The sequence below is a fragment of the Caenorhabditis remanei genome, chromosome I (genome assembly GCF_010183535.1).
Source record: "Caenorhabditis remanei strain PX506 chromosome I, whole genome shotgun sequence".
Taxonomy (NCBI): domain Eukaryota; kingdom Metazoa; phylum Nematoda; class Chromadorea; order Rhabditida; family Rhabditidae; genus Caenorhabditis; species Caenorhabditis remanei.
In genome coordinates, this window is record NC_071328.1 from 4,558,932 (window position 1) to 4,582,270 (window position 23,339).

Below are 23,339 nucleotides of genomic sequence, written 5' to 3' on the forward strand. Positions count from 1 at the left end.
TTAGAGAGAATTATTCTGGTAACAATTCAGCCTTTTCAGCCCACATTATTTCGAATAATTCGAGATTCGATGCCACTCCCGTCTTAGTCTTCTCTCCAATCTCTATGATTGTCCGTTTCTCGGAAGTCACTTTAGTTGTCATGTAGATTGTGGCAGCTGCTATATTCATAGGGATTCTACTGAAAATGGTTTGTTGGGCTTCAAATTTCCCTCTATTTGGAGAACTCGTTTTCGAAAAACCTACGTGAGAAACATCTTCTTTCCAGCCGCCTTTCGAGCAATCCCTATTGCAGTTTCTCGAAATGATTCCGATAATCCTAACAGTCTGCAAATCTCCGTAACAATCCGTGCAGGAGAATCATTAATCCAGTTGACAACTAGTATGGCGAATCTCACTATTTCTTCTACAGAAACTCCAAAAACTTCAGAAATATCAATGATCGAATTTGTTGAGTTCAAATGATGACAAGCAACAAAAAGACATGCTGCCACTTTCAGTTCTATGTTTTCTTTGTAAAGCTTCTCACACTCCCTGATACAACTTAAGTATCTCGAGGCGTATGTCTGAAAAAGGAGTATTGAAAACTAATTGAATTTGAAGACTGTAATAGAACTAACCTCACAACTAGGTGGCAGTTTTTTCCAAATTGCGTAACATTTGCGATGCAGCAACAAACCACTTTTTGATATGACATAATGTGGAGTGAGCAGGTGATTGATCTGAAAAATCCTAGTTTTAAAAAAAAATCACGAGAAGCTTATCTAGTTAGTAAATCTTCACAGGAGCGACATGTGAGAATGATCTGTATACAATCCTTATTGGACTTACGTTTTTATGTTTTCGAACAAAAACAAATCCGTCAGGAGTTGTTTTGGCTGAAAATGCAGTTTCCCCTTTTTGAAATCTGTATATTTGAGTTGAAGGATTGAAATGAAATGGTAGATCAAAATCAGAATTAAATGGATTCTCTTGGCACTTCAATCTTGCTCTGACAAAGAACTCCGAATCGAAATAGTTCTGAAATTGAGATTATTCGATTGATAACTTCTAAACAAATACCTCAATTATTGTTTTGATCTCCATTGAAGTTTTCTGTCGTTCATTATGATAATACGAAAGATGTTTAATACTTTCAACTGGTACATCAAGTTGGTCATGACAAATGTATACAGACTGCACCTTCTTCCATTGTTCCAATTCAACAATATCTTTCAAAATATGGAGTTTAGTTCTAGGTCCACTAAAGATTAAGATTGTCTTGAGGATTTCTGAATTGAAAAAATCTGATAAAGTCGAATGTGAATGAACCGATACCTGGCTTGAGAAACGGCAAAAAGCCCAATGAGAAGTCATCATTTCCCGAACTAAAAAGTTGAAGTGACCTAACTGACAATTGATGTCCAAGAGATGATAGAACGGATGTGATTCTACTGATTAGAGTTTTTGTTGTATTGTTTTCGAATGTTTCTGAAATAGTTTTCTAGAGTGGAATTCACTATTCATGTAGCAATTTTCAGCTCACAGTTGTTCTCATGCATTTTTCAATCTAACAGAATTCAATAGAGCACAGTTGCAAAATTACTGCTGATAAGTCACCACTCCTAGCAACAAACCTTCTATGTTGATAACACGGGTTCTTGACTTTTTGTAACAGAAGATTTTCCTCAATTCCATCAATGCAATTGTCACAAAATCCCCTCTTACAATCGACTTGCATCCATCAATACTCCTCTCACAATTCTCATTGTCTCGTTTTGAAAAAATGCAATAAATTGGGAGACCTCCAAAATTGTTAGCTATTTCTATTTCAATACTTCTAGGTCTTGATCTGAATATTATTTTATCAAGAGAAAAGATGATTGAATCGATAATATTGTATGTACGTTTTGAGCATTTTCCCAATTGGTATCTGAAATAATTCTAGTTATTTTTGGTTCATGGAAAACAGTTTGTAGAAATCAACTCACTTGGATTCATAATCCATCAACCGAACTATTTTCCATCTTGGAATATGAGGTAATCCATAAAATAGAGATTTCGAAAGCATTTTTTGAGTAAGAAGATAGGAAATATAAACGTCGATAACTCTCGCCAAAAAACCAATATTTTACCGTGTAGAGACAGATGGTCATAGTCTCCTTGAGACGTTTCCTCCTGGGAAAACACCTCGTTTAATTGGACGTCGTGCTAGGTGGTTGATTATATTGATTCATTCCGAAATGCCCAGGAAGTCTCTATTTTATGGATTACCTGATATTCCGAGATGGAAAATTATTCGATTAATGGATTATGAATCCAAGTAAGTTATTTTTAAGAAATAACTATTCAGAATTGCGTTAACGATAATAAGATGTAACATTAAATGTTCCAGAGCAAAACCAAAAGTTACTAGAATTGTTCCAGATACCAATTAGGAAGATGCTCAAAACGTACATTCTGTCTCATCGATTCAATTATCTTCCCACTTGATCTCATTATATTAAAATCGCGAATTGGATGTATGGAGATTGAAATATCCACTAACTTTTATGACCCTCTTACTCATTATATTTTTTCTAAACGAGACGATGAGAATTGCGAAAGGAATATTGATGGATGCAAGTCCATTATAAGAGGGGATTTTATAAAAACTGCATTGATGGAATTGAGGAAAATATTCTGTTACAAAAATGCAAGAATTCGTCGTCTCAATATAGAAGGTTTGTAGTTAGAAATGGAGTAGACGGAACGAAAATTAAAGAAACATTTCAGAAAACTTCAAGAACGGAGGAAGAAAAAAACTAATCAATGGAATCACTAACATTCTTTCATCTATTGGACACCAACTGTCTGTTAAATTTCTTGAATTGTTCAGTTGTGGAAATGGAGACTTCTCTTTGGGGTTTCTTCCATTTCTTAAACCAGAAGTTCTTGAGAGAATTATATTCTTCAGTGGAAAAAGAACTAAACTCCATATTTTGAAAGATATTGTTGAATTGAAACAATGGAAGAAGGTGCAGTCTGTATACATTTGTCATGATCAACTTGATGTACCAGTTGAAAATATTAAACATCTTTCGTATTATCATAATGAACGACAGAAAACTTCAATGGAGATCAAAACAATAATTGAGGTATTTGTTTAGAAGTTATCAATCGAATAATCTCAATTTCAGAACTATTTCGATTCGGAGTTCTTTGTCAGAGCAAGATTGAAGTGCCAAGAGAATCCATTTAATTCTGATTTTGATCTACCATTTCATTTCAATCCTTCAACTCAATTATACAGATTTCAAAAAGGAGAGTACGAATTATATGCAAGAATAACATCTGACGGATCTGTTTGTATTCAAAAACACGCAGATGTATGCCAAAAAATATAAACAGTGAATAGTTCTTATAGTTTTCAGATTGCTGACCTCGTCGCTAGACACGTCATTTACAGACAGAATTTGTTGTTGCGTGGGAAGTGTTACCTACTAGGAAGAAAAGTTCCGTATAGCTGTGTGGTTCGTTTTCAATACATCAAATATAAATAATTAGAGCTCTTCTTTTTCAGAAATATGCCTGGAATCTCCTAGATTACATTCATAAGGATGATGTGTTCAAGGAAGAGAGTCGTCAAGTGAAAGTGGCCACGTGTGTTTGGTTTGCAGGTTATTACACGCGAGCGTCGTTTTCAATCAACGACGTTTCTTCAGTTTTCGGCGTTCCTGTTGAAGAAATCCGAAAATTCCTCAGAATGCTAAAGGAATGGTTGAACGAAGTTCCTGCACAGAGTGTTATGGAAATTTGTGGGCTGTTAGGATTATCTGAATCATTCAAAGAGATCGCAGTTGGGATTGCTCGAAAAGCGACTGCAAAAAGATTGTTTTTCGGGTTAGTTTTTGAAATGAATTGAAAGAAACACAAACAACATTTTCAGTAGAAATCAGTTTAATACAGCAGCTGCCACAATCTACATGACAACTAAAGTGTCTTCCGAGAAACGGACAATCGTAGAGATTGGAGAGAAGACTAGGACTGGAGTGGCATCGAATCTCAAATTATTCGAAATAATGTGGGCTGAAAAAGCTGAATTGTTACCAGAATAAAATATAATAATTTAAATGACTGCGCTATTCCCGAAATGTGGACTTTTTAAAAACATTAATCGACCCCAATTTAGGGCTTGATAATAAAATTCTCTTGAATGTAGATCTGAAAATTTGATTGAAGGAAACTATGAGCTGTCAAAATGCCAAAAATCTCTTACACTTTTTACGTTGATATTTTGATAGAAATATTTAGTAGTGCACGTGAGAGTAAAAATAAACTGAAAAACAAATGCTAATTTCATTAAATAATTTTTTATCAAAATATCAACGTAAAAAGTGCAACACGATGAGGCATTTTTGGCACTTTGACAGCTCATAACTTCCTTTAATCAAAATCTCTGAACTACATTCAAGAGAATTTTATTGGCAATCCCTAAATCTGGGTCGATTCATGTAAAAAATTAGATATTTCGGGGAGCGCGGTCTTCCTTTAAGTTTGTTTCTTGTTGATTATTTTCCAAACTCTTAATAAATATAAAATTTCTTTTTTTCTGCTCCCTGTGAAGGTTAAAAATCTGAATTTATAATCTGAAAAATATATAATTCAATAAATTTTTTTCACTTCCGCCCGTAAAACCGTCTACCGTAGTCTGTGCGCGACGAGACCCATTAAAGAAAAACAATCATGCGCCTTAAAAAATACAGTAGGCGCGCGCCGCACATGTCACTGATTTTTTCCGGCAATTTCTAGTTTTTGAATACTTTTTCTGCTAAATATAGGTTTTTACTCTCTTCGCTCTTTTCAGATTACTTCCCATATGGATACACAGAGAAATAATAATTGGAAAATGGCTTGCGTCATCGCAAAATTCTCGCTTGATGCCGATGAACGTGTTTCTCCTTGTGAAATAAGTGGGAGAATAATCAGAGAAACCGCTTCATTCAAACAAAAATTACCCGAAATCGAGATATTCGTCAAGACATTCGCCCATAATGTTCTCGAATACTTTCCTCGTATCCATCCGTGGCTCTATGCTAAAATATTCTTCGTTTGCAGAACTCCTATTTCACCTTCTCTATTTAAATTGTATGAGTTTAATTATCAGTTTTATTCCTTCAAAAATTTGTATTTTCAGTTTTTCTGCCGATGCGTTCTTGACTGTCGATGAGGAGAACATCATTATTTATTACAAACGGAGAAACGGAAAAGGCGAATTCGGAGGTCCCAAAGTGCGAAACGAGGGAATAAAAGAAGGCGGAGTTCAAACACCCAGAAATGAAAAACAGGCTGAGCTTGTTGCGGGTGGAAATGCGTAAGCCATATGAAACAGAAAAGGTTTCATCAAATTTATCTACTTTCAGTGAGAAAATTGACGCGAAATCTCAAAAAATGGATAGTGTGGGGATTTTGAATGGAAAGAATGGAGAGCAACATTTGGCTGGTGCGAACAGGTAGGACAGTCTTTTGGAAAGAATGTGATAAAAACTGTCTATTTTTCAGAGCAAATATCGTCAATCCCACCAACGAAATGCCTGAAGCGCCGATGGGACCCGTATCATCAGAGGGATCGAAAGGGAATGTCAATCTGTCGATTTTACCTCCAAAACCAACGAATAATGATTTGAATATTAAGAAATGTAGTGACACTACGACTACAGGAGCCATCTACAACACACCGAGTACTTCAACTAACTTATCAAGCTCTGAACCGCCTTCGAGAATGATGAATGACGGATCGGTGTCGAGCGATCCCCGGGTGACAAAACGAGGGAATAGTCAAGAAGGAGTCGCTCCACAAGGTGTATCGAAACCGAGGAAACCACCAGCATTCGATTTTTCGAGTATAAGTATTATATTAGATGCTCCCAGTACTTCCAGTGCTCTTCCGGTTTCTGATGTGCCTCCAACTCTGACGAATAATGAATCAACTTCGACAAATGTTGGTCGGAAAAGAAAAAGAAATAAAGAAGAATCAACAGATCTGCCAGGAGTACCAAAGCCGAAAAGAGCAACCAAATCGTCTGTTCCTAACTTGGGAAACATGACTTTCGAAAACTTCCGAACATTTGTGAATCCTGGAGAAACAATGACTGAATTTCTTAGTCGTATAATGCAACATCCGAAAGGAATTGGAGGGAGAAAAGGTCAAATCAAGAGAGAGATCTTCGACCATGTTACTGCACAATCTTCGATTGAAAAAGAAATAATTGAATCTGAAAAACAGATTCGAATGCAGCTTGAAGCGAAGGGACTTCACATGATTCCTCTCAAGTTTGAACCAAGGCAGAGATTGTTGATAATTCCTCAAATTCTTTCAACAAATGTAACAATGACGAGTTCCTCATATTTCAAGGACATTTCTGAAGATCTTCAACCGTTTTTCAGAACATTGAATAAAATTCTCGAAATTATTCCAAAGTCGGAAATTCTCTCGGATATCTACGGTCGGATTAATCAGTTTATTAAATATTCCGAAATCAAAGAAATTGTAAGACCGTTTGATCCCATGATTTCTTATATAGTTTCCATTTTTCAGGCGACAAGCAATGGAACAACTGAAACTGCATTCACAATAATATGTAACTGTGCAGTCTTGAATGCAGACGACAATGTGCAAAATGGAATTACATTGAGGAAATTTCTTACATTGTTACGATCGGAAGGAAAAAAAGTATTAATAGACAACTATTTTGATAGAACCTGTCATTTTGAATTGAGCAAACTTGCTTATAGTGATAAGGTACTGTTTTCGCAGCCGTGGTTTTGAAAGTAATATGTTTTTTCAGAAATTCTCGTTCCCGGTAGCTGAATCTTCGATTGCTGAAGCTCTCAATTTGGTTATCTCTAAATCGACATTGTGTATCAATGCATCTAATTCTGTTCAATAATCAATCACAACGTCGCTATATCATTTCTCACTTAAAATTAATGTATTTAATAACTTTTCTAATGTTACATTACTGGGCCAATAAGAGCGTTGCTGCCAGGATTTCTCCGTACTGATTTGTATACTTATGTAACTTGTGCCGGTTTTTATTCATGTGCGATTATTAATATGTTTAAAAGTTTTAACGGTTTATTCATTCAATCTGTACTGTTCGAGAAGTCTAACTCTTTGCTGGAATATTTGACTGATTTAAAACAAAGATGTTCAATTCATTTACAGAATACCGTTCAAATGGATCAACTTCTGGATAGACCGATAAACGAGTGGCCCGATGACTATTGGAATATGGCTTGGTCAATTGCGGATTTCTCAAAAAATGCCCTTGAGCCTCAAACATTCTATGCAATAAGCATTGATGTACTTGGGAAGAATGAAGAAATTGATTGTGAGACAGGCGTAATCGACAAATTCGTCAAATCATTCGCCCACTTGACTCATCGGTTCTATCCACGCATTCATCCGTGGCTCCATGCGAAAATATTCTTCGTTTGCAGAACTTCTCTGTTGGATGCTGAAGTTGAATAGTATGGAATTTCAGTTATATGCTTTCAGAAAGAAATGTTTTTCTCAGTTTTAGAACTCATGCGTATTTGGCTGTCGATCAAGACAATAAAATTCTACATTACAAACAACGAGTGGGACTCGGCGAGTTCGGAAATCCGAGAATGCAGGTTGAGGGGTTAGACGATCCTGTTGATCCGGCACCCACGAATGGGAATGTGGCTGGTGACAATGCGTAAGATTCATAGAGCAATGGATAATCTAGCAATTGTATATATTTACAGAGACCAATTCGACGGAAATCCTCAACAAGTTAATGAGGTGCAAAATGCAGGGTATGACGCTGATGCCCAATTGCCTGCCCAACGAAACAATGATATTCATCATAACGAGCAAAGCAATGAGAACTATCTTGAGAATCAATATCAATATACTGTGGATCGGCAAAGGTAAGAAGTGATACAAGATTTCAAAGAAACAACATTCTTCAGTGGAAACTCGAACACCGTCCCCGATGATTTTTCCGATCAATACTTTTACGAGGGATCGAACGAGAACAATCATCCGAGCACTTCAACGAGCATCCCATATCACGAAGCGCCTTCAACTTCTAACAACATTCGATTGAAACGGCATACATTCAGTCAATCTGGAGAACAAGAAAACGGTTATGAATCATCTGATCAGCCGGAAGTATCGTACCCGAAGAAATACCGTGTTGTTGTACTGAAACAGGGAAATAATACAAACCTGGGTTCAAATCAAGAAGCTATGTATGATATTCAGAGCACTTCTTCTGATATCCCAGGATCTGGAAGATATTCAAAACCAACAACTACTTCACAAAATGCTCAAATGGAAGGATTTACTTCTGGAACTGCCGGTCTGAATCTCCGTCAGCAACAGCTCCGAGAGAGACTTGTGGACTCTTCAAACTTAAGGACTGACTATGAAACTGCTTCAACTAATGTACCATATTTTGAGAAGAAGAATAATCATAACACACAGTTGCAAAGACAAGGGCATACTCATGGAGCTGCCGAAAAGCCAAGAATATTGAATCTGAAAAGATATGCTCCTAACCAATCGGTTGTTGGGAATCATACGAATCGGTATCTGAATACGCATCAACAAAATATCCAAAGCAGAATTGGAAATCATGAAGTCAATGAACTAAGATCATCCGAACCGAATAGAGAAGTCAACGCTTCCAACTTCAATTACATGAATATAGAAAACTATCAAGAATTCATGCGTTACGGAGAAACTATGACTGAGTTTTTAAATCGCCTAAATGAACATCGTAAAGCAGTCGGATTCAAAGAGGCTCAAATTTCGTCCGCTGTCTATATGAGAGTTCGTTTGAATTCGATGAGTGAAAAGACCGGAAGTCGACTTCAGAATCTGAGACGTCCCATTCTGAAGTATATTCCTGTAACGTTTGAAACAATGTCTAAAGCCAAACTCATGACGACTCCTGAGTTTCTTCGGCGCACCCAGAGAGCGCGGAACGCCGCACTGTTCATCGAAACTACAGAAAATCTCCGACCATTTTTCGACGCGTTATACTTTGCGGTGGATGGATTGTCACTCACGAAGACATTTGCAAACATCCTATCGCGGATCGGAGAGTTCATCGAGTATACTGAAGTTAAACCTATAGTGAGTCTATTTAACTCACGATTTAAAACGAAATTACATTTCCAGATGGCCAGAGAAGGAACTACTGAAACATCACTCAAGATTGTGCTTCATTGTGTGGTGTGCAACGCCGGCGAAGAATGTAAATACGGTTATACTTTGAAGCATGTAATCGGCTCATTAATATCAGGACTGTCAGATATGAAGACTCTTGATAACTTTAAAGACTCTTGTTATTTACAAATCGGGAAACCAGACAGCAAGTTGAAGGTGGGAAAGAATGATCAAAATTATCAAAATATGGAATATTTTTCAGAAAATCTCATATCCAATGGTTGACACTTCATTCGCAGAAGCTCTCAATTACGCCATTTCTGTATCAAATTTCGAGAATCCCAAGACTAGAACTTCATGATTTAATAATACTCATCATTGTCTTGTTATATTATTGCTGAACATTTTACCTATGTATACTTATGTAACTAACTGTATTAATGTGCTATAATTATTCTGAAAGTGAGAAGTTTTATATTGATTTTTCAGTTTTTATTTACTTATTTTTTCACAAAATTGGGAAGTTGAAAGTCTTCGTTTCTTATTTATTCTCAGATGGTTTTAGAATTAATTCTGATTTATAGGCATCACGATGGAAATGGAGGATAACAGAGAAGAGTTTGTATATGAATCAGACGAGTGGGAAGATGGGGAGATAGATCTCCGAGATGACGACGAGATAGACAGAGAAAAAGAGAAGGAACTCCGAATGAGAAATCGGAAGACTATTATTTAGTGAGATTGAAAGAAAACTCTGAAACACTTTGATAAAAACCACCTTTTCAGCTTAAAGTATGTGGATAAACACTTGAAGGGAATGAAGAAATTAATCAAAGAATTGGTAGATTCTGATGAAGCTGAGACAATGTTGGTTGCAATACTGAAAACAAATTGAACGATTTACAATTTTCAGAGATAAATCTACGGCGGCTCGAATGATAGATGTTTCCAGTACTTCTCGGTTCTTCTCTGACTTTATGTCGAGTGAGACACCAGCTGAAACTTCTGATAGTGAGGACGAGGCAAAGTTTGTATCAGCAAGAAACTTTAGTTTTCAATAACTCATTTTTAGAGAATCCAACACAGAGTCTTCTGATATATCGTCGAGGGAGAGTGTCTCCAAAAGAGTTCGAGCCAATAATGAAAACGAAGGAATATCAGAAAAACGTCGCCGAGTTGATAGCAAATATCAAGGAGAATCAGATGCCCCAACCCCAGAAATAATTCCAATTCCACGAAAGAAATATCCATATATTCATAAAGTTCTCGACTCACTCGAAATAAAAGTCGAAAACGTACTGCACCTCTTTCATTGTGTTCCCGGATTGAAATATCTCCAGGAAAAATTAGAAGAACTCTTGTTGTCTATAGCACAAGGCTATGATTTCAGTACTCAGGAGAATCGAATGTTGTTCATGGATAAATTGAACCAGTCGGTTCACGTCGCCTTACGGCGACTAAACCTCCTTCTTAACACCACCCTTCTATGTGCTACAGTAAATCTTAATTAATCCAAAAACGGACGACACGTTCGAAATCCCTTGTTTTTTCTGACTCTGACGATGACAAAAATTCTTTCATATCGCCTCTGCGGATCAATCCGGAAACGGACGACACGTTTCGAATCCTTTTTTTCTATATCTGAATATAAGAAAATATATTTTACGTCCCAACATGGGTTTGATCCAACTGACTACAGTCAACGTTGCCGAACTTGACAGATCGGGTTCCTGAACGCACCGACCTTCCCCATTTGAAAGTCGAACTTAGCTTTGAAGTATAACCCCTCGCAATATGAACAAATTTGATCCATCCTTCTGGAATAGTGAAGGTCTGGTTGTGCACAGTAGCAGCTACTCCGAGAAGAGCTTCTTTCTTCTCGCCGTCACATCATCGGGCTTTTATGATCGTCTGGTAGCTCCCCGGAAAGCTACTGAAGCCCTTCTAAATTATCTTCGGACTCTTGTTCACTGCTGTTTCCAATTTTTTGGTGCTGGTTCTTTTGCTGTTCAACTTCTCAGTGTCAACCTGTAGACATCTTCGGACTGCTGTATCATCTACCATTGATTTCAACCTCAACTCTTTCTTCTCCTGACTCTCAGCTTCTCCTTTGGCTACCAAGCGATTTGAATTAGCAGCTTTATTTTTCTGAAGTCATCAAAAGTTGATCTCTCTAAAGCGAGGTTATGCGTTTTTCTTATCTCGTTTTTGTACTGACTCCTGTGTCATCATCTCGTCCTCAATCCCTTCCATTAAGTCAAGCTCTACGATCATATGTGAACCGAGCCAAGGCTGTCAAAAAAGCCGAAGGGCGATTTTATATCTCAGTTCCCAGCCATGGAAAATGTTCGCTTCTTCAGCCGGCCTTGAAGAGAACCAAAAAATTAGTCGATATGCAAAAATTCAGCCCATTTCGTTAATCCGCGGCCTCGACGGCCCTGAAAGCCACGGCCGGCCGTACGATAGCCTTGATCCGAGCTGATATCCGTACTATATTCATCTCGCCTCTTTCTGCCGATAGGTCAACAACATTTGCTATAAATTCTGGACAATCTCAAGCCCGGATAGCAGTGCCCAACGTTTTCTTTTCGTCGTTTTTCTTCACCGACTCCTGTGTCATTAGTTGAATGTCCTGTATTCCATCAACTCCTCTGAGCTTCAATCTCCCATCTGATTCTGAGCGATGGAGCACGCCTTCACCGAAAACAGGAGAAACAGCACCATAACCATCCACTAAATTGTCGGCAGGAACAGTAGAGGCAGTGACGCCATGAAGGGAAAAGGAAAATGATATCAGCAGTTCAAAAGAATGGGATTTACATGGCCCCATGTCTAGACTTCACGCAACTTCCGCTTTTCACTGTATTTTACACGAAAAAGTAGGCGGAGCTAAAACCGTGGTAAGAAGAAGACGGTACATGCTAGCCAGATTGGCTAATTATACTTTAAAAAATGTTGACCCATATCCACAATCCCCTTTTAGCTGCCTCCAGAAAACTGCCCGTATTTGTATGATTTTGATCAACCTGGTAAAAAACGACACGGTTGGAATTGTCGTGGAATTAATAGGTCTTAATTCACGACCTTGAGTATTAAGCCTGGTCTATTGCCAGACTTACACAATTTACTCAAAATACAATAAATAATAAAATGAACACTAACAACTGCGTGAAACGTGAACCGTGATCAACCATACTGAAACCAATACTGTTCTGGACGTGCCCTCCTAAACTCAACCTGATGACCTTACGATAACAATCTGCTCTACATTCTGTGCATATAAGGAAGAGGAAGCCGTCAGAAGTCGTCGTCTCTCGATCATTCACTCTCCGATGTTCTACCGTGTCTGCCGAAGGAACCTTGGAGAATGGCTGGGTGGATCTCTACATGGAGTGCTGGCGGGTGAAGTCTACTAGCTTGGATCGTGGTCAAATCCAACACCTTCACCGCCAACTACGGCAGCTCTGGAGAAGCCTAACTTCAAGGGCAAGAGAACTCTTTCTGGTATTCATGTTGATAAAGTTGTTAGTTTTCTCCTCTTTCTGTTACTCTCATATACTAAGTTTGACACGGGCCCACCGTCCCTCAAGCGTGTCATTTCATGGTGCATCGACCGGGAAATACCCTAACGGTGATGAGAGAATCAGAATCTGGAAACTCAAACACTTTGCCTCTGCACCTGAGGAAGAACAAACGAGATAATGAGTGAGAAAGAGTCGCACCAAACTCACCGGCCTGTGAAGACACCCAAGTAACAGCCGGTATCCCAAACAATACCACTGAACCACACTAAACCATCAGCACCACAGCGCTGAGCACCATCCGACTCCCGACACTGAAGGGCACTGCCAACTTCACAGTTACTGATCCACTGCTATCAGCACGACCCTTGCAACTATTATACCATAGTCTTCCACTGAGACGTCGTTTGAGATTGAAGGGGTGCAATACTCAAACATGGTCACTAGTACAAGAAGCTGCCAATAGACCAGTCGAACATGTCAACACACATACGTGTACAATCAAGCCCGTTTCACGGACTTCTTTGCGGCCCCCCAGTGTCGTGGAATTAATAGGTCTTAATTCACGACCTTGAGTATTAAGCCTGGTCCATTGCCAGACTTACACAATTTACTCAAAATACAATAAATAATAAAATGAACACTAACAACTGCGTGAAACGTGAACCGTGATCAACCATACTGAAACCAATACTGTTCTGGACGTGCCCTCCTAAACTCAACCTGATGACCTTACGATAACAATCTGCTCTACATTCTGTGCATATAAGGAAGAGGAAGCCGTCAGAAGTCGTCGTCTCTCGATCATTCACTCTCCGATGTTCTACCGTGTCTGCCGAAGGAACCTTGGAGAATGGCTGGGTGGATCTCTACATGGAGTGCTGGCGGGTGAAGTCTACTAGCTTGGATCGTGGTCAAATCCAACACCTTCACCGCCAACTACGGCAGCTCTGGAGAAGCCTAACTTCAAGGGCAAGAGAACTCTTTCTGGTATTCATGTTGATAAAGTTGTTAGTTTTCTCCTCTTTCTGTTACTCTCATATACTAAGTTTGACACGGGCCCACCGTCCCTCAAGCGTGTCATTTCATGCATCGACTCCTTTGTCGACAAACTTCCATCCAGAATCATGCAACCCGTCATTAAAAACATCCGCAACAAGACTCCATCGTTCATGGACGTCGCGAATCTGGTTCGGAGCCTGATATCGGAACATCGAGCGGTAGATGAGGCGGAGAAACGTAAGAAAAATCGAACACAAGTAAACGAAGTGTGCACAGCAGAGATCAACAAGATCTCTACACCTTCTAGTGCTCCAGCCAGACAGAACTATCGGCAAAACAAGGGACACCACCCCACCACAACCATATCTAAATGGAGATCAGCTCCATGCACATTTTGTCATAAGGACCACGCTGCATGTGACTGCAAACTCCCACCAACAGAAAAACGGAATTCTATTATGCAGCAACACCTTTGCTATAACTGTTTCCGAAACACACACACAGTCAAAAACTGTACATCCAAGTTTGTCTGCAACAGATGCCACCGCAAGCACCATTCAGCCATCTGTCCGGAGACAGATAACGGTGACACTCCAGTGAATACGATCGTGACTGACGAGAATACGAAGCAGTTTTTTCGTAACAACGGGGTTGACATTTAACCAGAGTCACCCCCCTACACCCCTCGGTCTCTCATATCCAGCCATACAAAACACAACAATAGACACCCAGAACACTATCAGCATTATTAGATCTACATCAGATACCTCCATTCCCACACACAATACAGTAACCAGCGGCGACCACAGCAAACTCCAAGAAGATATTGACACTATCACAGTTAATTTATCTATCGTCGCAGATCCAGACTACAAGCTTCCCTTTCTACAACTGATAACACCTTCAGGAACCAGAATAAATGCTCTGGTCGACAGCGGCGCAACAACCTCCATCATTTCCCAAACAGCAGTGGCACGGTTACACTGCCCAGTACATCACCAGAAACTGGTAAATTTCCGCGGTTTCATATCATCAACAGGTCCGCAACTAATACGATTCTACAAAATAGAAGTCCTCGACAAATCAGGAAACGCGTGGAGCACCGTCCTACCAGAATATTACAAACTTCCCACGGTGGTAATTGCTCCAGTCTTCACACCCGATGACTTGGCCTACTTAGCACATCACCGTTTTGATCCTCAGACACTTTCGGGTCTCAAAAGATTCACCGGGAAACCAATCGACCTTATTATAGGAAACAACGTCCTACCAAGTATACTATCCACGAGCAAAAGACACGTTTTACCAAGCGGGCGCATCGTAGAAGACACACAATTGGGGATAATAACTCACCCAAGTCCCCTACCTGGAGCCCTCCAACAAACCAGAACTCCCGATGAGGAGGTTTCGGTTTATCACATTGAAGCAGACGAGTCATATATCCACACATCAGATATCCACACCTATGACCACCAAACACACCAGATGATAGACATCACAGATTCGGCACACATCACCAACGCACAACTCGATCGCTTACTTGAGCAATCTTGGCGACTCGAAGTACTGGGAGTAGAGCCCCCAACGGCCATTCTACGAAAAGAACAGCATGACCAAGATCTGATAAACAAGTACAAAGCAACCGCTATCTTTGACGAAAAAGACAAGATGCTATATGTACAATTTCCATTTAATGGTAAAGAGATTACACTCAATGACAACTACCTAGTGGCGGTAAAACGCCTGATATCACTGGTAGGAACACAGCTCGCTGCTGCCAAAGATAGAGAAGACTACAACAACATCATACAACAACAATTGAGGTCTGGTATTATTGAATTAGTGCCACAAAATGAGCAACACATTGGCCCACACTACTATATACCACATAGGGTGGTTATAAAACCAGATTCTCAGACCACAAAACTCCGGATCGTTCTAGACGCATCGTCCCATATGAAAAACGAACTATCACTAAACCAGTGCATCCACCCAGGCCCATCGATCCTGAAATCGATCCTGGGAATCCTATTCAGGTCACGGACAAAACCGTACATTATGATAGCGGACCTGGAAAAAGCATTCCATCAAGTGCGGGTTCAACCACAACACAGAAATGTCACCAAATTTCTATGGCTCGAAGATCATACAAAGCCACCTACACCAGACAATCTCGTCACTTATCGATTCACAAGATTGCCCTTCGGCATCACAGCATCACCGTTCTTACTGGGAGTCACCATTACCCGGTACATGGAACTGAATCCACATCCAATCCACGACAAGATCAAGGAAAATCTATATGTGGATAATGTTATGTTCACACCCGACACCGTAGAGGAACTCCTGTCGGACTATCATGACTCTACAAGCACATTCTCAGCCATGCACATGCGGCTGAGAGAATTTCTCTGCAACAGCAAGGAAGTCATGAATATCATTCCAAAAGAAGACCGAGCAAATAGTACTCAAGCAAAGCTCCTAGGTCACCTCTGGGACGCAGAGAATGATACCATCACCATCAAGATAGCCCAACCACCATCTGGTATTCCCACCAAACGTCAACTTGCGTCGTTTATAGCATCAACATACGATCCACAAGGATTATTGTCTCCGATGGTCGTACAATGCAAGTCCTTGATGGCAAAAGTCTGGAAATCAAAAACAAAGTGGCGCGATCCATTACCAGCCCATCTGCTTCCCGATTGGGAGAAAATCAGAGTAGCAATCACAGACAAGTCATACACGATTCCCAGAAGAATCACTCCGACACACGGACACTTTAAAACGTCCCTCATTATGTTTTCTGACGCGTCGAAAGACCACTATGCTACATGCGCATATCTTCATTTCGAGCGTCCAGACAACACTACACAAGTACAACTCTTATTCTCAAAGACACGCATCAGACCAATCAACAATGAACACCTTACCATTCCACGAATGGAGCTCCTAGGAGTTCTCACAGCAGCTCACGCGGCTTACACAATAATCACAACATTTTCTTGCGCGTTTGGAGCACTTTGACGGAAGGTGATGGACGCTGCCACAGTGTCTGCACGCGTTGAGCACGCCTAAGCGTGCCCAACGGGCTTCCGATGTTGTGTAAACGGAGCAGCTGTTCGCCGTGTGTTGGCCGTGGCAGAAGATGCACTGGGGGAGCATCTTCTTCGGTAGGCTGCCGTCTTCAGTAGTGTGTGTGTGTGGGCGTCGGGACCCGGCCTTGATCCATATGTCGAGCTTCTTGTCGACCTCCTCCAATTTCTCCACCAGGCGGTTGACCATTGGAGCCGTCACCTTGCGTGGTTCCTTGGGAGCTTGTGGAGCTGAAAGAAAGTGTTGAACGTGTGGCGTAGGTGTAGAAAGGTGATAGGGGTATGTGACTCTTGACTCTTGTACTGCCCTCTATGTGGGTTGGTGTGGAAGTGGTACCACTGTGAGCGTGAGTGATCTCCGTACTACTAAAATTCTCGCCACCAACGGGTTGAATACCACGGTCGATGCACCATGTGCCGCCGTCTATCAGACGGCTGGCGAAGAATGGCGAGAACAATAGTAAACAGATCACAACTTTATTAACACAATGACTACTAACCGATAGGATTCTTGGACGGCGCCTTCTCCGCAGTCTTTGGTGGTGGGAACACGGGGTCGATCTCCATCGGGTGTCCGTCAGCCGGGGGATCCGTCGCAGGAGTTCCAGACATTGGCACGCAGTGGGTTGAGCAGGAGGTAGGTAGAGTTGATGAGGCTCTGAGAGAGCAAGAGTGGTTTGACTGGCTTTCCGGCTTCCTTTTATGCAGACGAAAGTAGGGCAGATCGTTATCGGCGGGACATCGGAGGTCAAGGTCACGGAAGTACCACGGGATGGCAGAATGGAGAAGTCCAAGGAGGGAGGGTCACGGGTCACGTAGTTCGGGATAGAGTATTGGATAATAAAGTGTGTTCTCCTTTATGAGATTATGGGAATCGGTGAGGGATTCGGTGTGGCTTTGATGTGTTTGGTGAGGTCGTGAATTAAGACCTCATTAATTCCGCGACAGGAATCCTCTACTGTTCTGAATCCTATGATACCAAAACATCTTTCACGTCATCCCTTTTTAGAATGCGGCCCGTATATTTTTCTCATTGGAAACAGACGACACGTTCGGAAACCTCTTTTTCCGAATCTATCAACAAAAAAATTTAAAAATCTTTCTTCACTCCCGGGATCGAACTAAAAACTAACTGCAGTCAACGACGCATAACTTGCCAGATCGGACACGGCGACACGTCAACCCTAACCATTCGGCCACGGGAAATGCAAGCAGAAGAAAGGAAAGAAATGGCGACGCTTAGGCCGACAGTTTCACGCCACTTTTTCCTTTTTCATTCCCCTATGCTTTATCAGTTTCTCTGACTCAGAAGGCGTCATTTTGAGAATTTAGAAAAAAGAAAAAGACGGGCATCATGCGGAGGAAATTTCTGATCTTTTGGTCCAACTTTGAAGAAAATCGGTCCAGTAGGAAGGGCTGTAGGATCGGCGACACACACACAAACATACAGAATCTGGTGTTTGTTAATAGTAAAGATAATTCAATGCCAGTGGACAAGATGCTTTTCTACCAGCTTTTCAATTGCATGCCGAAGAAGGAATTAATGGAACATCTTGCTAGAATCTTGCCGAACTCACATGAAATGACTCCAGAAGCATGGCGTCTTCTCATCAAAATCTTGAATTGTTATCGCCCGGTTCCTGTGAATTTGGGAGAAAAACCTATGGATATTCCCGATTTTCCACTTCCAAAAATGATGGAGCAACTCATTGATCTCCTACCTGAACGACTAGAACCCGATCCACCAGTGAATTCTACACGTTTCAACTTGCGACCAGAACCACTGCATTCCGAGGGACACACTGCTATTTTAACACTTTTGTCAATCGCAGATCCAGTTCCCAAGAATGATCAGCCACTTTTACCAGTCCGTATCCCGCCGACACTTCCAGAACCACAAAACATTCAGGCGACGGATCTGGAACTTTGCGAACCAGTTATTCGTTTACTTATGGGTTTTGCAGTGGCAACTGGATGCTCCAAGATGAACGTGTTCATACATCATTTGAATGCTGATGTGCAAAGAAATTCAAGAAAGCAACTTGTAAGTTTTCACTGAGAAACTGAAAATTTCACTGAGAAACTGAAAATTGTAATTCTTTCAGATGATCCCTCGTGGATATGCCGACTATGCACTACAAACCTTCGTCGAACTTTTGATTGCTGGTTCATCGGAAATAGTTGCAGAAGGAAATTCAATAAAACTTTCAACCTTTCTCATCTCACTTCGAATGGGATCAATTCATTTTCAACGTTTTAACAATTTTCAATCAGTTTTGACGTATGCATCCGTCAACGGAAATAATACCAGAAAGGTAAAAGATAGATTCTAGTTCCAGACCGATTGAAAAAATTCCAGAGACTTCCACACGATTGTATGTATTATTGGTTTTCCTGGTGTTACAACTTCCTCGTTTCGAAAATTAGAAAACTTTCCTAATTCGAGTCTGATTCCCACTCATAAATTGTGATTTCTTTTATTGTGTTTTATCATATTGTTAATTATTGTGTCTAATTTTTCTATTCTGAGCGTAAAAGCCTCGTATTCTGTGATTTCTTCGTTTATTTTCTTTTAAAACGTTCAAATTATAGTTAATTGATTTGTGTGTCACAGGGTCTAGCGATGAGTAGTGAAATCGTATGCGCTCCACTAGACATTGGCGGCAAATTCAAATTTTAATTTTTTTCAATTCGACCTTAAGCATTACGTTTTGATACGCAGCTTAATCGACCACTTTTTGAGCCGATTTATGTCTGTTTTTCCGCATTTTTAGCCAGTTTTTCGACTGTCTGGCATATTTTCCAGATCAATTCTATTAAATAAATGAATAAAATTTTAAAATAAAAAATTTATTTTGAATTTCGCGCTAAAATTTTAGCTGATTTCAGCGGAGCGCGTTTATTTTCACTACTCATCCCGAGACCCTGTGGTGTGTGAAAGTCCAGAAGTCTCGAATCTTCGATATATTATTTGAAATTTCCATTTTCGCGCCAAGGTGTCGATTTCGGCGACCCGGGGACGAAGAACCGGCGCCCGGCCGTAACCTTGGCGCGAGTGACAAAAACGGTTGCAGCTGCAAATAAATTGCAATTTTCTTGGTTTTTGCTGGTTTTGAGCTAACAAAAGTCAAATATGTCTTTTCCTGAAAGAACTCTGGAATTTTCATTTTTCATTTCAGAATTCGATAAATTGTTGAAATACTACCGTTTCGTTTTGATTATGAAATGTTTCCCCTCAATTTCTTCATTTTTCTTTCAGGTCCATCATGGATTTGCTGGAATTCCTCAAAAAAGAATCGCTACTGACCGTGAAACCCCTCTCGATTCTACAATTGGCTCGAAAATTCAAACGAATGAGCGGATCATCGACGGAAACCGAACTGATTGAAACCGAAATCTATGGTCATCAAAGACGAATCCCGACGTATTTAGAGATCGACTGGGTTACGAGAATTCGAATGATGTTCACGTTGGGATACATTATTTATAAAGAAGAGATAAAAGAGTGGAATCTTCATAAATATGGAGAAATCAAATTGAATCAGAGCTCTCGAATCTTGACATTTGTGCCAAAAGACAAGAGTTACCGATTGGAAGGCGATTTCGATGAGATTCTCGCAGAAGAAGAACGAATGGATTGTCATATTGAAAACGGTCTCAAATCTGAAGATGACTTATTGTTTCTGAAATTTATCGCTGAAAAGTCGCTGAATGTCACCGCCCCGCTGACAATTATTAGTTTATGTGATGAATATATCAAGGAGTGCGGTGTACCGAAGACAATAAATACCCTTCAAGGTTATATTCGTCAGATCCGTTCGGCCATTCCGCATACTATTTATTTCGATTTGGAGAGAAAAGTCAAGATGATGTTCGCAATTAGTGCGAGAATTGAAAAAGAGTTTTTGGCAGAGTAAGTAGCATTTTCAGATTGAATTTTTGATACAAAATTCTCCTTCCAGACTCCAAAAGGACGCCTTTGTGGCTCTCGACGACCAACAACATATCATCGAATACAGATCAAATGACAACAGTATTCACTTGAAAGGTCTTCATGATTCTGCTGCGAAAGTGGGGACTCGCGGTGATGATTTCATTGGAGCCTCAACTTCGGCGAAGAAGTCTTTCTCCTACACGCCGCAACAATGCGAGGATTTGTTCGATCATCTTGCTCATAGAGCATTGCAAGCCACAGAACCATTGAATGTGAAGAGATTAATCAGCAATTACAATAAGGACAAGGGAATTACACAGTCGAAACTTCCGATGAATGCGTTCATCTCTTCACTTTTCGAAACAATCAAAGCGAAAGACGATTGGTCACTACAGCAGAGAGTTCAAATGATTTTCGTTCTCGGCGTGAAGATGGATTCCGATTATGTGACCGTGTAAGCAGAAGTAACGAAATTCATTGATGCTTAATGAAACTGTTCCAGACTTGAAAAGAAAGCCGATGTGGTGACTGATTATGAGATGAGAATCACAAAATATTCTTCGCACAGCGAAAAATTCCACTTGGAAGGAATTAATGAAGAAAAGGAAAAGGAGGTTGAAGTAAAGGCCGATGAACGAATGAGAAGAAGTAGAAGAACGTGAGTTATTCCTAGGGTAACGGTAGAGTTTGCAGTGGAGATACCTAAAATTGAGAGTCAGATTCATTACTAACATGACTTTTGCTTTCCCTATGATATAGATATCATGATATACCTCCGCTGTAGGCTCACAGATTTTGACTATTAGTTCGGCACAGTTCTCACAACTGCGCTCCACCGAAATGCCCTTGGAAAATGTCTCTTTTTCTCTGATTCTCTCAGTTTTGCACACAATTTTCTTCGGTTTCGGTAGAGCGCGGTTGTAAGAAGCGTGCCGTGCTAATATAAGTCGAACCAATCTGCAATCTAAAATATTTCAGTAACCCAGTAGTCAGCGAAGACCAGAAGCCATTCGGAACACCGAGCAAGAAGTTAAAGTTAGAACCGAAGAACGAAGAACCATCCGAAACACCTCCAGATGCTCAGGACGACGCTAATAGAACGCGCAATGACGTGGCGGAACCCGCATTGGCAGTCGTTAAATCCGAGGAGACGATCCCACTTCTCCACATTCTTGAAGGCCTGAAAATGATGGTGGAGGAGCTGAATTCTCTGAATCTTTCAGCAGATATCAAAAAGATTGATAAGTCGTTGAGGGATGCCAAAAACAAGGATGTTGTTAGTGACAACTTTAGCTTATTCTATTCTCACATACCAACAATTTCAGAGTATCCTCGTCTGTCATCTGGACATAGCTCTTCAGTCTTGCTTCCTTCTTTCTACTAAACGATTACACAATGTTTGGTCCGCCGAGAGTGAGAAGCCGTACGGTGAATTCGTTCGGATCTTCAATAAGACAATCTCCTCATGGAATTCACCGGGACTCGCCGAGCTTCAGACAATTATCAATGGAAATTTGGCCGAGAAAAATAAGAAATTTGTCTCAATGGGAAGTTTTTCGTCAGGATTGAATCATATACTCGCTGTTATAATTCCATGATACATTTCTCGACTTATTTTGTGCAATTTATTCAATCATTTCCTATTTTTGCCGGTATTCTTGTAACCATGACTTTACTTAATTACTGTATATGAACTTGATTATTACTTTTTGATGTTTATTTTCTCTTTTTCTGATTTCAAGGAGGTGAAAATATAATTAACTCTAATTTTCTGATTGAGGAGCAATATTTGAGAAAGTAAGGAAAACAGGTTGGTGGAAGAAAGCTGAATTGTTACGAGAATGATCTTTTCAGGTTGTGCAAGCCGAGGCTTTTTCAGTGTTCATTAAAAAAAACTACGTTTTGGTCATTTTTAGTTTGCAGTCATATTTCAGAGAGTATAATTTTAAGCGGTGGCCGTGTTTTTTGGTTTAGGATTCTGGGCCACCATTTGCGAGCAGAGCGTGTTTCTACAGTCCTCCACATAAATATAGGTTCACCCCCCAAAATAACCCAGAATCGAAAAAAACTAACTTTTTCAAAAAAGGTGTATACCGCAATAATACGCAAGTAGGAAGCCTATTTTAATAGTTATAATTAAAATTCTAGAAGTTTTCAAGTTTTGAGAAATTTCGAAAATTTCATATTTTAGGTATTTTCCATTCCACAAAATGATAGGTTCACTTGATGAAAATCTCAAAATTTTTGAGAATGGAAACCGGAAACCAGGATTTTTAGATTGAAACCGACTAAATAACACGTCTTACGTAAATTTTTACAAATGTATCACATGTGTCTGTTGACGGGACCTTGCAGTGAGCCGAATATCGTTGGTGTCTACCGATGTTTCAAAAAACACACACCGCGGTAAAAATTTTTGGGAAAAACATCTGATTTGTCAGGAACCGATTAAGTCACCGATATCAAAATAATGAAGTGAAGTTTATTTTGAGATATAATGGCCCCCTCCCATCATAATAGCCAAAGATTGAATGAAAATAACGTTTTTGATGCTTGTGACAATTAATTTTGTTTGGAAAAACATCTGATTTGTCAGGAATGTGATGTGAAACACTTTTTCAGGGTA

General features: G+C 40.1%; 6 protein-coding genes across 6 annotated transcripts; 5 read left to right on the top strand and 1 right to left on the bottom strand.

Moving 5' to 3' along the window:
* Nucleotides 1–10: 10 nt before the first annotated feature.
* GCK72_000736 (uncharacterized protein) lies at nucleotides 11–2,048 on the bottom strand (the record flags this gene model as incomplete). The annotated part of the gene is made up of 8 exons (XM_053722647.1): nucleotides 11–179; nucleotides 245–564; nucleotides 619–720; nucleotides 830–1,018; nucleotides 1,061–1,241; nucleotides 1,393–1,468; nucleotides 1,615–1,910; nucleotides 1,969–2,048. 8 exons carry the CDS (start codon nucleotides 2,046–2,048, stop codon nucleotides 11–13), a joined length of 1,413 nt encoding a protein of 470 aa, XP_053591292.1.
* Nucleotides 2,049–2,220: 172 nt separating this feature from the next.
* Nucleotides 2,221–4,074, top strand: GCK72_000737 (uncharacterized protein; the record flags this gene model as incomplete). Its single annotated transcript, XM_053722648.1, has 7 exons — nucleotides 2,221–2,300; nucleotides 2,856–3,114; nucleotides 3,157–3,345; nucleotides 3,391–3,489; nucleotides 3,540–3,636; nucleotides 3,682–3,859; nucleotides 3,906–4,074. 7 exons carry the CDS (start codon nucleotides 2,221–2,223, stop codon nucleotides 4,072–4,074), a joined length of 1,071 nt encoding a protein of 356 aa, XP_053591293.1.
* A 791-nt stretch (nucleotides 4,075–4,865) lies between these two features.
* Nucleotides 4,866–9,522, top strand: GCK72_000738 (uncharacterized protein; the record flags this gene model as incomplete). The annotated part of the gene is made up of 11 exons (XM_053722649.1): nucleotides 4,866–5,104; nucleotides 5,154–5,330; nucleotides 5,380–5,469; nucleotides 5,519–6,506; nucleotides 6,555–6,758; nucleotides 7,185–7,489; nucleotides 7,537–7,701; nucleotides 7,751–7,915; nucleotides 7,958–9,128; nucleotides 9,174–9,377; nucleotides 9,424–9,522. The coding sequence occupies 11 exons, from the start codon at nucleotides 4,866–4,868 to the stop codon at nucleotides 9,520–9,522; spliced, it is 3,807 nt and encodes a 1,268-aa protein (XP_053591294.1).
* Nucleotides 9,523–9,753: 231 nt separating this feature from the next.
* Nucleotides 9,754–10,672, top strand: GCK72_000739 (uncharacterized protein; the record flags this gene model as incomplete). Its single annotated transcript, XM_053722650.1, has 4 exons — nucleotides 9,754–9,896; nucleotides 9,948–10,028; nucleotides 10,075–10,188; nucleotides 10,234–10,672. 4 exons carry the CDS (start codon nucleotides 9,754–9,756, stop codon nucleotides 10,670–10,672), a joined length of 777 nt encoding a protein of 258 aa, XP_053591295.1.
* A 7,590-nt stretch (nucleotides 10,673–18,262) lies between these two features.
* GCK72_000740 (uncharacterized protein) lies at nucleotides 18,263–19,219 on the top strand (the record flags this gene model as incomplete). Its single annotated transcript, XM_053722651.1, has 3 exons — nucleotides 18,263–18,823; nucleotides 18,885–19,094; nucleotides 19,139–19,219. The coding sequence occupies 3 exons, from the start codon at nucleotides 18,263–18,265 to the stop codon at nucleotides 19,217–19,219; spliced, it is 852 nt and encodes a 283-aa protein (XP_053591296.1).
* Nucleotides 19,220–20,045: 826 nt separating this feature from the next.
* On the top strand, nucleotides 20,046–22,311 carry GCK72_000741 (uncharacterized protein; the record flags this gene model as incomplete). Its single annotated transcript, XM_053722652.1, has 5 exons — nucleotides 20,046–20,692; nucleotides 20,742–21,167; nucleotides 21,216–21,371; nucleotides 21,692–21,989; nucleotides 22,039–22,311. The coding sequence occupies 5 exons, from the start codon at nucleotides 20,046–20,048 to the stop codon at nucleotides 22,309–22,311; spliced, it is 1,800 nt and encodes a 599-aa protein (XP_053591297.1).
* Between the last annotated feature and the right edge of the window lie 1,028 nt (nucleotides 22,312–23,339).